Raw genomic sequence first — 12,583 nt, forward strand, 5'->3', positions numbered from 1 at the left:
AGTGAACCTAATTTTTTTTTTTTCAGACCTACGCGAAAGCCTTGAACGTGTTGAGACTTTCAGCTTTTTTGCCTGTTTCTCATGAGCAGCCTGGAAAACACACACACACACACACACACACACACACAGAGAGAGAGAGAGAGAGAGAGAGAGAGAGAGAGAGAGAGCACACACACAAATGTCAGACGAAACTTCTCTGTGGCACCATGTGCAAGTCAGTTCCCAGTTGTCTCAGGAGACGACAAGATCGGAAGACAATCAAGAGAAACAACTTGTGAAAACAATTACTTCCAGCAAGAGAGGTGTTCACACAATGTTCGTGTCCAACAGAACAGTAAGAACGGTACACGAGTACGCCGCATTCCTCGGTCACGGACATTGTTCCAGCAACATGGAGCGCTCTCTCTCTCCCGTCACCTGAGTTACCCCGCTTTCTTGGAGACCCTGTGCTGGGCGGGCCTGAACCCTGTCAAACGGCCCCACCTGGACCGGAAGGGACAGCGCAGGGCATTGTGGGAGGAGGGAAATGACCGGGGCTGACCCCTAGTGCTGGTCATCAGAAGGGAGGGGCATCATGCAGGGCGAGGGGGAGAAAGAGCGTGTGTCAGGATGAAGTGCCATGGAACACCAGTGTTCGCTGTGACAGCAGTGACCTGTTTATGTGTTACTTCATTATCCTTTTTATTTGAGAAATTGAAGCGCTTATTCCAGTTTGCATGTTCTTTCTCTCTGTATGTCTCTGTCTCTGTCGCTCTCTCTGTATCTCTCTCTCTGTATCTCTCTCTCTCTCTCTCTCTCTCTCTCTCTCTCTGCCTGTCTTTCTTCAGTATCTCTGCCCTGCCAGTACATCAGCACTGGCCTCCTATTGCACTGGACACGTTTCTACCATGCCACTGACTGAAGTAGAGCACTCTGACATACTTTCATCTTTGCACGATTTTTACAATATTCCTTATTGAGTCATCGCTGATTTGATAGTCTGCAGTGTATTTACTAAACGTTCTCCAAGGCCAAGTGTAATTCGCAGCAAAACAACAAGGACATATTGATTAAGAACAAAGAAGTTGTGTCGCTTTTACCTGAACTTATATCAGAAATTTATTTCCGTGGTTGAATGACTATTGCTCACGTTTCCGAGACACGCATCATTTTAACTGACAAAGACAAATCTGAAGAGAAGGGTAATGAAATTTGAGTTAACAACACAAGTCATGTGGTTTTCCAACAGGGTGATTCCTGATTGTGAGGATCCGGGTGCTGCGCGTGGTTCTTCGTGGTTTACGCTGGATGGACATGGATATTTATATAGCGCCTATCCTCGGTCGGAGACCAAGCTCTAAGTGCTTTACACACACGGAGTCATTTACACAACAGGCTGCCTACCTGGGTAGAGCCGACTGACGGCTGCCATTGGGTGCTCATCATTCGTTTCCTGTGTCATTCAATCAGATTACAGGCACGCACAACTACACACTCAGACAAATATGTAACATTTTACGTGCATGACCTTTTTGTTTATTTACCCCGCCATGTAGGCAGCCATACTCCGTTTTCGGGGGTGTGCATGCTGGGTATGTTCTTGTTTCCATAACCCACCGAACGCTAACATGGATTACAGGATCTTTAACGTGCGTATTTGATCTTCTGCGTGCGTATACACACGAAGGGGATTCAGGCACTGGCAGGTCTGCACATGTTGACCTGGGAGATCGGAAAAATCTCCACCCTTTACCCACCAGGCGCCACCGAGATTCGAACCCGGGACCCTCAGATTGAAAGTCCAACGCTTTAGCCACTCGGCTGTTGCGCCCGTCAAATTACGCTGTCCCCAAATTCTCCCCGGGGGGCAAGGATATAAAGAGTTGTGCCCCATTGAATTGCGTTATACACATGTCTGTCACTCCTCTTTCAGAGCATGCAACAGAGGGGATCAAAGAAGTGCATTTGCATGTTCAGCAATTTGTCTGATTTGGTACGAGTTTGAAATGAGAAAAAAGAAGAAAAAAATATATAGAGGCAGAAAGCAGTAAATCTTCGGTTTTTGTGTTGATCAAATACTTTATCCTGCTTCACATTTACTACTTTGAACTATTTTCCATCTCGTCTAATATTACTTGTAGTGAAAAGACGTTAAAGTAAAGAATGAACGAAACTATTTCCCAGTGAAGATGAAAAGTTGGTTATTTTTTGTTTGTGTGGTGTAGGGTTCGTTTTGGGTTGTTGTTTTTTTTGTTTTGTTTTTCCAGATCCACAACCTTGAACATGTTTTGTGTTTCAGCTTACGGATATATCATTGTGAACGAAGTGGAAAAAGCCACAACAACAACAACAACAAATGTGAGACAGAAGTCGGATGTTGATGTTGAATTCAGTCGGAAAGACCCACTGATCTAAAAATAGCCTGTGAGTTGGGAAAGACGACAGTGTGGCATGGCCTGCTGATGAAGTGGATACAGCACCTGTTGAGCGCTGGATGCAGTTTCCACTTTGTCTTGGCAGTGAACGGACCGGTAGAGAATCAAAGGATGTGAACAGAACTGGGAACTGTTTGAGGTGGGAACGAACGTGAGGTGGCACGCCACCAGGCAGATTGGTTATCGCTGGGCATGGGGGGCGGGGGGGGGGGGGAGCAGCACGTGATTCTTTTTGGTCATGTGATTTACCCCTTTCCCAGCATTCCATACAGGGGCATAACTCTATCCTTTCAGAGTGGCGCCCTTGTTAAATTTGTATTCTGTACGTGTCTACCCGTGCCTCCTTCAAAAGCTGCATCGGAGAGAGGGTAATGCATTTACACGCCAAGTAATCAGTAAGAGCTGGTGTGAGCTTGAAACGAGAAAAAGAAAGAGAGGCAAAGAGACAGCAGCAAGAGTGGGAATTTTTCGTTTCTCGCTTATCAAGGAAGAGGAGGAGGAGGCTCGGAGTAAGTGACTGACAGCAGGCAGCTCTGATCCACTGTGTGTGGTCAGGTCCCTTCACGAGGGTTCAGGCAGCTGCCTGTTCTGACCCATCCATCAGGATTTCCCCCTGCTTGGCAGCCTGCCTTTCTTCTCTAGTTCTCTTTCTCAATAGTCACATGAGGATAAAAGCAATGTAGGCTACGATTCAACTCCCTCTGTCTGTCTGTCTGTCTGTCAGTTTGTCTGTCTCTCTCTCTCTCTCTCTCTCTCTCTCTCTCTCTCTTCGACAGATTACCTAGGCAAGCCTACTTGATGTTAATCTGGATGATAGAGGTAAAACATGCTGGGCAACATTGGTTAAAAATGTATTATTTCAGTTGGGCTTGGGATATGCTTGGTACCACCAAGGTGTTGGACATGAAGCCTTCTTTATTTCATTGTTAAAACAAAGAATGACAGCTTTATACCAGACTGGGACAGTTCTATAATGACTAAGGACACTTACAGATTGTTCCAACGTTATTTTGAATGTGAAAAATATTTTGAATTCATGAATATAAGATGTTTCCGTGACTGTCTTGTGAAACTACGAATTGGTGTGTTACCAATAAAAGGATCCAGGTGGCGTAGGTCCCTCAACTTAAATTCCAGTTATTTATGTACAGTCTGTAAAGTTGATGAATCCGAACACCACTTTATTCATGTGTTTCTCTCATATACCAGTATCAGAAACAAGTACTAACCAGGTATTACCCAAGATTGCGCTGAAATATTGAAACATGGATCTATTCAAAAAATAAGAAAGTTGAGTATGTATCTTCTCTATGCTCTTCGTCATAGGCAACGGTTCGAAGATGTGTAATTTGACCTTTATTAACAATAGTTTGGTCTAATTATTCAAGTTACTACTCAATTGACATGAAACGTATACCAAAGATGTACACTCTTTTTGCAAGAGACACTTTCCTATGGGCTGGTGGCCGCCTTAAGGAATGAAAATTTGTTCTTGTTCTCTCTCTCTCTCTCTCTCTCTCTCTCTCTCTCTCTCTCTCTCTCGCTCTCTCGCTCTCTCTCTTCCTCTCTCATTCTGATATTGCTACTCACTGTTTTAGATACGGAAATTTAAGGGAATCTGTGTTTACTTGCCGTTTATGTAATCTGGGTAAGGAAGACGAGCTACATTTTGTGTTATGTTGCCCTGCCTTGAGTGACCTCAGACAAAAACTAATCCAACCAAAGTATTATAAAGATCCATCTAGCTTTAGATTTAATTTTCTCGTGTCGTCAAGACATGAGTTTACTCTGTGTAACTTGACTATTATATATATATATATATATATATATATACATATGTGTGTGTGTGTGTGTGTGTGTGTGTGTGTGTGTGTGTGTGTGTGTGTGTGATGCATTGAAGAGATTGCGAACTATTACGTCGTGAATGTTGTTGAACATATGTGTTAGCTAATTTTGGTTGGTTTGTGTTGTAAATTCATAGTGTGTCATGTTAAATCTTATATATCCTTCTTTAATGTTACCCCCTTCAGCAAGGGGCTTTGGTCTTTATCTGTATAAAAAATCGTTATCGTTATCGTTATCTCTCTCTCTCTCATTCTCTTAGCTATCTATCTGTTGGTCGTTCTGTCTTTCTTTCTATCTTTCGATCTGTCTGTTTGTCTTTCCGTGTACCCATGTCTATGTCAATCAATTTATCTATCCATTGTTCTATTTCTCTATCAGTAATCAAGAATGTTTATTCCTTTGACTTCTGGTGGGGCATGAAGGATATAAGGTAACATCATTGATATGATACACCAAAATTGAAACGTAAAAATGTACAACGTAAAAATGTACTCAAAATGTAAAAACAACAAAATCGGTTACAAAAACAGATAAACAACGATCATATCATCTTGTAATCTTTCCCATTTTAATGAATTCCCCCTCTTTCAAACACACTCTTTCCTGCTTTCCGCAAGTTGCATTTTTTTTTTTTTAAATGACTGATTGATTGATAACCCAATTATTTGTCAAAAATTAGCTCATTTCGAAAATCTCCAAATTTTCAGCCATTCCATGATAAAATGAAATTCGTCTCCAATCACATCCATATCGTAGTTACGACAAGTACGCAATTCATTTGACATATTATGACGTCTACTAGTCTGAACAAGTAATGTATCAACTACTACACCTGAACCAGACTTTTTTGTCTGCCCCGTCCTTTGCGTCGTTTCAGTGGCATTGCTCACACGCCACTCATTTCCAGCCCTCCATCCACGGCCACACCCGGATTCGTCTGTCGCAGTTCCAGCACCAGTCCACAGGGAATCATCGATGTTAGGTCGCCAGGAGGCCACACTCCAGACAAGATCCTGCTCTGAATGGGATTGATAAGACATAACAATCAGGCAATTATTAGAAATATACTATCCAAAATTAGCTTTACAGTTTCTATGAAATAAACATTCCAAAGCACATTACACCACACTCGATTGTATTTATTTTGCAATTCATGTCTCACATCCAAACATAAGTTATTTTTGTTCGCAAATGACTGCGAATCTCAGACATATTCAAATCCCATTTTTCTGTTAAAGTTTCATTTTCAGTTCAATCATGGCGATGTGCCCATTCTGCTCATTTGTCTAGACTAAAGAACATACATACATACACTACCTTACCACAATTTCTGCACACAATCTGCCCACTCTTATAACAATTATACCTTTTACAACTGTCAGATGACACTATTACGGGCATTGCTTGTGCACACATGTGTGCGTTCATACATACATAAGCATGTTGGACGAAGCAAAAGTCTGGAAGAAAATAAGGAAACAAAATATAGTGTGAAAAAAAGAAATAGTGTACTGATAGAACACTTCAAAAATGATTCATCTTTGCACTTTATGCTTGGGGAGGATTCAAGGGAGGTCCCAAACGTATGCTAAGCACGATTCATTTGCTCATCTCAGCTAGCTGTTAAAACCCAGGCATTGTAAGGCAAAATAAGCACTGATACATGCAAACTGTTGTGAAAATAACCATTACTTGAATCTCCGAAGAAGTACAATCCGCCACTGGTTGACCAAATTAAGTTCGTCCAATATAATAGTGGAGGAACACAAATTGCTGGTATTAACTAAACAACCCTACCCTGATTTCAAGAATAACTTTGCAAAGATTGAAAAGGGAAACATAAAATAGAAATACACACACACACACATGGATATATATATATATATATATATGTGTGTGTGTGTGTGTGCGTGTGTGTGTGTGTGTGTGTGTGTGTGTGCTTTCCACTCCGCAGGACCTACCTATCTTTCTAACCTTATCAGTGCTTGCACTCACTCAAGAACTCTCCAGTCTTCCTCTGACTTACCTTCAGAAACTCCCGTACAAGAATCTATGGTGAACTTTCTTTCCTCTTTGCTACTCCTCACATCTGGAACAACCTTCCTCATCATATCCGTGCATCTGATTCCATCTCTCATCTTTCGCGCTTCACTAAAAACTCGTCTTTTTAAAACATATATATCAGCACTCTCAGCTTCCTTCTTCTCCAACACCATTCATGTCAGCTCATTTTGGATGCATGATGAATGAGGGAAAGAGAGTAGAGGTGGGGGGGGGGGCGTCGGGGCAGGGAGAGGTTTCAAGAAAGAGTGGTCATGAATGATTCATGTAATTTGTAACTTTTTCTTTCATGTAAAGCGCCCTGAGCTCTTCGAGAGAGAGGGCGCTATATAAATGTACATTATCATTATTATGTGGAGTGATGGAGAAGAGGTAACGCGTCCGCCTAGGAAGCGAGAGAATCTGAGCGCGCTGGTTCGAATCACGGCTCAGCCGCCGATATTTTCTCCCCCTCCACTTGACCTTGAGTGGTGGTCTGGACGCTAGTCATTCGTATGAGACGATAAACCTAGGTCCCGTGTGCAGCATGCACTAAGTGCACGTAAAAGAACCCATGGCAACAAAAGGGTTGCTCCTGGCAAAATTCTGTTAACAAAAAAAAATCCACTTCGATAGGAAAAACAAATAAAACTGCACGCAGGAAAAAAAAAAAAAAATGGGTGGCGCTGTAGTGTGGCGACGCGCTCTCCCTGGGGAGAGCCGCCCGAATTTCACACAGAGAAATCTTTTGTGATAAAAAGAAATACAAGTACAAATTATTGTTATAATAATTATTATTATCAAAGTGTGTGTGTGTGTGTGTGTGTGTGTGTGTGTGTGTGTGTGTGTGTGTGTGTGTGTGTGTGTGTGTGTTGACGTGTGTGTGTGTGTGTGTGTGTGTTGACGTGTGTACGTGAATGTGTGTGTGTGTGTGTGTGTGTGTGTGTGTGTGTGTGTGTGTGTGTGTGTGTGTGCTGACGTGTGTGTCTGTCTGTGTGTGTGTTCGCCGCGCACGTGCGCAGCGCCGACGACCGGCTGAAGGAGCGGCGTGACGCCCTGGTGGTGGTGCAGCACACGGGGGAGGTGCTGTGGATGCCCCAGGCTATGCTGAACAGCTCTTGCTCCTTCAACACCCTCTACTTCCCCTTCGACAAACAGACCTGCCAGCTCAAGTTCGGGTCCTGGACCTACAACGGATTAAAGGTGAGTTCAGTGAGGTGTGGGAAAGGGAGGGGGAGAGGGAGGGGATGGAGGGGGACGGGAAGAGGGGGTACTTGGTGGAGCGGGTGCGGTGGGGGGGGGGTGTGATGGTCGATTGGGGCAGCGCTAGTTGAGAGAGAGAGAGAGAGAGGAGGGGGGGGAGGGGATGGAGTAAGGAGATAGAAAGAGGTAGGGGTATATATCAGCTTGGGGGAGAAATGGAGAAAGTCTTTTCGTCTCTCTCCACCACCCTTTCTCTCTCCCTCTCTCTCTCTCTCTCTCTCTCTCTCTCTCTCTCACACACACACACACACACACACACACACACACACACACACACACACACACACATTCACGTACAGACGTCAACACACACACACACACACACACACACACACACATACACACTCACACACACGCACGCACGCACACACACTCATGCACACACACACACAAAATTGGTTTGGTAAATAGGCTGAATAGAGATTGATGAAACGCTCGGACGCTGTGACGTGACGCAACTCCTGCACGGAATTTTCTTAATCGACTCACTTCTGAGACAGACCAACAGAAAGCAGCTGGCTGGAATGTCAGGTGACTATATGTATCGCTGCAATCGTTCCAGAATGAACAACATCACGGACGGTTTTGCAGTGTCGCGTTCCATGGCCCTGCATGTCCTCCTTCTATTCTCCTTCTACTTCCGTCCTATTCTGCATACGTGAAAGCAACTTCAACAATCACTCGTGTGAACGATTTGGGATTATCTGTGCATTGCCGTTTTAAACCCGTTATGTAGGCAGCCGTACTCCACTTAGGGGTGTGCTTGCTGGGTATGTTCGTGTTTTCCATAACACACTGAATGTTGACATTTATTCATTACGGGATTTTTAACATGCGCGTTTGATCGTCTACACGTGTAAAGAAGAAGCGACTTTTGGCAATTACTGGACTGTACACAGGTATTTGTATTTGTATTTCTTTTTATCACAATAGATGTCTCTGTGTGAAATTCGGGTTGCTCTCCCCAGGGAGAGCGCGTCGCTACACTACAGCGCCACCCATTTTTTTGTATTTTTTCCTGCGTGCAGTTTTATTTGTTTTTCCTATCGAAGTGGATTTTTCTAGAAAATTTTGCCAGGAGCAACCCTTTTGTTGCCATGGGTTCTTTTACGTGCGCTAAGTGCATTCTGCACACTGGACCTCGGTTTATCGTCTCATCCGAATGACTAGCTTCCAGACCACCACTCAAGGTCTAGTGGAGGGGGGAGAAAATATCGGCAGCTGAGCCGTGGTTCGAACTAGCGCGCTCAGACTCTCTCGCTTCCTAGGCGGACGTGTTACCTCTAGGCCATCACTCCACTTGCTTGCTGGGTATGTTCGTGTTTTCCATAACCCACCGAATGCTGACATTTATTCAGTACGGGATTTCTAACATGCGCGTTTGACCGTCTACACGTGTATAGAAGAAAAGACTTTTGGCAATAACTGGACTGTACACAGGTTGACCAAGGACATCGGGTTAACAAAAGAAACTTATCCCCCCCACCTTTATCATACCTGGCGCTACGACTGGGGTTCGAAACCAGGGCCCTCCGGTTGAAATTCGAACGTTCTGACCATTCGGCCAGTGTGCCCGTCGGCTACCTCAGATTTACTTTCACATCCACTTCTATTGTCATGTGATGAACTGGTGTCTTCAGTGTTGGTTTAACTCCTCGAAGGAGGGAAACACTCATTCAGGCTGACTCCGCGACTGTGATCTTGCTCCCGGGGGGGGGAGGGGGGAGGGGGGGAGGGGTGGGATGGGGGGGGGGAGGTGCTGTCGGTCTATCCTCTGTGCTGGATCACTGCATTATATTGCATGGTGTTGTATTGTATTGTATTGCATTGTATTGTATTTATTGCACTGTATTGCATTGTATTGTATTGTATTGCATTGTATTTATTGCGCCGTATTGTATTGCATTGTGTTGTATTTATTGTGCTATATTGTATTGCATTGCATTGTATTGTATCGTTTTGTATTACGTACGTTAAAGAACGTAAAAAAAAACCCACGGCAACAAACAAAAATTGTGCCTTTCCACCATCTGGGCAATCATACCTTTCTATCTTTCTATTCTGAACGAGAACGATGACAGACGGCCAGAACGCCAGTGCCAGCCACCAACTACAGAGGGAGTGTATAATAAAATGAACAAAACATTCAATCAATCAGGAGGAAGATTGGAGAAAGAAAGAAAACGATTCGGCTCACAAGTAGGCTGCAATGGATTTCACATAGATTTGTGGGCATGTGCATGTGGTGGGTTGAGGGGTTGTTGGGGGGAGTCGGAAGGGGGGGGGAGGAGGGGGATGTGCGTGCGTGTGTGTGTGTGTGTGTGTGTGTGTGTGTGTGTGTGTGTGTGTGTGTGTGTGTGTGTGTGTGTGTGATTACGTGCGTAAGTGATTGCGTGATGTAGTGGACGTATGCCAGTGTCTGTGGGCATGCATGAGGTGCGTGCGCGTGAATGCTTGTGCATTGCTGTATGCGTTGAGTTTACTTTAGTTTAACGTCTTTTCACTGTTTCGTGATATTAGACGGGTACAAAAAAAAATGTGCGCATAGGAGATGAGGTGTGGGGTACATGAGAAGAGGTGGTAGGATGACTGTGCTGTATATGTGTGTGTACGTGAATATGTGTGTTTGTGTGCGTGGTGTGGTGTGTGTGTGTGTGTGTGTGCGCGCGCGCGCGCGCGCGCGCTCGCATACACACCAATGCTTCTAAAAGTGTGTGTGTGCAAAATACACAATACAGCCGGCAACGGGCGAAATTAAGTGTTATCTAATTTTCGTGGTGTCGTTAGATTTTATTTTCTTTCTTTCTTTCTTTCTTTCTTTCGTTCGTTCGTTCTTTCGTTTATTATCTTTTCTTTTCGCTTTTCTTTCTTCATTTCTTTTTTCTTTCTTTCTTTCTTTCTTTCTTTCTTTCTTTCTTCAATGTCGTTTCAGTGTGTAGTTTTATTTACATTTATATTTTCTATGTTTTCACTCACCAACCGCTGGACTCACTTGCTCACTCCCTCACTAAATTACTCACTGACGTATTCACTCACCAACTGCTGGACTCACTCAGTGTCTGTAGGAGTCTCTTGCTCACTCCCTCACTCTCTCGCTCGCTAACCCACTCACTAACTCGCTTCACTCAGTGTCTGTAAGAGTCTCTTGCTCACTCACTCACTCTCTCGCTCGCTCGCAAACCCACTCACTGACTCATTCGCTCAGCGACTGCTGAACTCACTCGCTCGCTAACCCACTCACACACTCACCAACTCGTTCACGACTTCTCTTTTACGAAGTCCATTATAAAGTTGTTGTTTTTTCTGTAATTGTAATTTAGATATTTGTTTCAGATTTCTCCCCCGCCCCTCCCACCCCCATTTACCCAGTTTCCCCAACTAACCATTCACCCCCCTCCCCCTTCTCTTCTAATCGATAATACTCAAATGTATACATGTATACATCAATACTCTGATTTTAAAAGAATGTCTTCAATCACCTCCTCCTCTTCTTCCTCCTCCTCATCCGCTTCCTCCCCCTCCTCCTCATCTTTTTCTTCCTCCTCCTCCTCTTCCTCCTCCACCTCGTTCACTAACGGGTTTATTGCTCCTCGTCCTACTCCTCCTCTTCCTCCTCCTCCTCTTCCTCCTCCTCCTCGTTCACTCACGGGTTTATTGCTCCTCCTCCTCTTCCTCCTCCTTATCTTCCTCCTCCTCCTCGTTCACGCACGGGTTTATTGCTCCTCTTCCTCCTCCACTCCTCCTCCTCCTCTTCTTCCTCTTCTTCCTCCTCGTTCACTTACTGGTTTATTATTGCTCCTCTTCTTCCTCCACCTCCTCCTCATCCTCTTCCTCCTCTTCTTCCTCCTCTTCCTCCTCTTCCTCCTCCTTCCTCTTGCTCGTTCACTCACGTGTTCATTATTGCTCCTCCACCACCACCACCACCACCACCACCGCCCATCACCGCCACCATCCCACCACCCACCAGCTGGACGTGGATTTCATCGACGGCCAGGGAGCGATGGACGTGAGCGACTTCACGCCCAACAACGAGTGGACCATCGTCAGCAACGAGGGCATCAAGAACGTGCAGTACTACTCCTGCTGCCCAGAGCCCTACCCGGACATCACCTTCACCCTCACCATCCGCCGCCGCGTGGCCTTCTACACCTTCATCCTCATCCTGCCCTGCGCCCTCCTGTCCCTCCTCACCATGGTCATCTTCTGGGTGCCGCCCGAGTCCCCGGCCAAGCTGCAGATAGGTTAGGTTGGGTTGGGATGGGTTGGGTGGATGGATGGATGGTTGGATGGGGGGATTGGGTGGGGTTGGTGTTGGGGGTGAGGGGGTGTGAGTAGTGGTGGAGGAGGGAGCGAGGGGGATGTGTGTGTGTGTGTGTGTGTGTGTGTGTGTGTGTGTGTGTGATAAAATAAGAATAACTTTATCATTATCTCATAAAGAAAAAATACATCAGGTGAAATAAACGTAGACAATTACTCAACACGTGTGTGGGTGTGTGTGTGGTGTGTGGGGGGGGGGGAGATAGAGAAAAAGAGAATGCGGGTAACATAGAAGGCAGAAAGAATAGGCAGGAAATCAAGGAAAACGCTAGGAATTTTTGTAAAATTGAATAATCTTGAAAGACAGAAGATATTGTAAAAGACATGCTGAAAGAAAAACAACAGACAAAACGCAGCGAAAGTGTAAGCGAATCAGTTTTCGCGATACAGATTAGAATTATCGATCCTTCTGGGAAATATATGGCTTGCAAAGAACTGTGAGCTAATTTGTTCACTGTGTAGATGTTTTGTCCTGTCATATCGTGTCATGTCGTGTCGTGTCGTGTCGTTTGGTTTCACGTTGAGTCCTGTTGAGACGTGTTGTATTGTATCGAGTTTTGATCAGCGTTGTGACACGCTCTGTTTTGAAACGTTGTGTTGGTTGTGTCGTGTCGTATTGCGCTGTGCTGTGTTATGTTGTGTTGCATCAGTTTGTGTTGTATTGTGCTATGTTATAACCTGGTGTTCGGTTGTGTGTGTGTGTG

The 12,583-nt window shown here is 44.8% G+C and overlaps 1 protein-coding gene across 2 annotated transcripts in view; it reads left to right on the forward strand.

The window, feature by feature from the left end:
- LOC143292074 (neuronal acetylcholine receptor subunit alpha-7-like) overlaps positions 1 to 12,583 on the forward strand; it is a 149,765-nt gene that overhangs the window by 102,924 nt on the left and 34,258 nt on the right. For both annotated transcript variants that reach the window (XM_076602253.1, XM_076602252.1), the window contains exons 5-6: positions 7,322 to 7,502; positions 11,530 to 11,803. In XM_076602253.1, coding sequence (XP_076458368.1) covers positions 7,322 to 7,502; positions 11,530 to 11,803 — 455 coding nt within the window. The remainder of the gene's footprint in view (positions 1 to 7,321; positions 7,503 to 11,529; positions 11,804 to 12,583) is intronic.

The sequence above is a fragment of the Babylonia areolata genome, chromosome 18 (assembly GCF_041734735.1).
Source record: "Babylonia areolata isolate BAREFJ2019XMU chromosome 18, ASM4173473v1, whole genome shotgun sequence".
Taxonomy (NCBI): domain Eukaryota; kingdom Metazoa; phylum Mollusca; class Gastropoda; order Neogastropoda; family Buccinidae; genus Babylonia; species Babylonia areolata.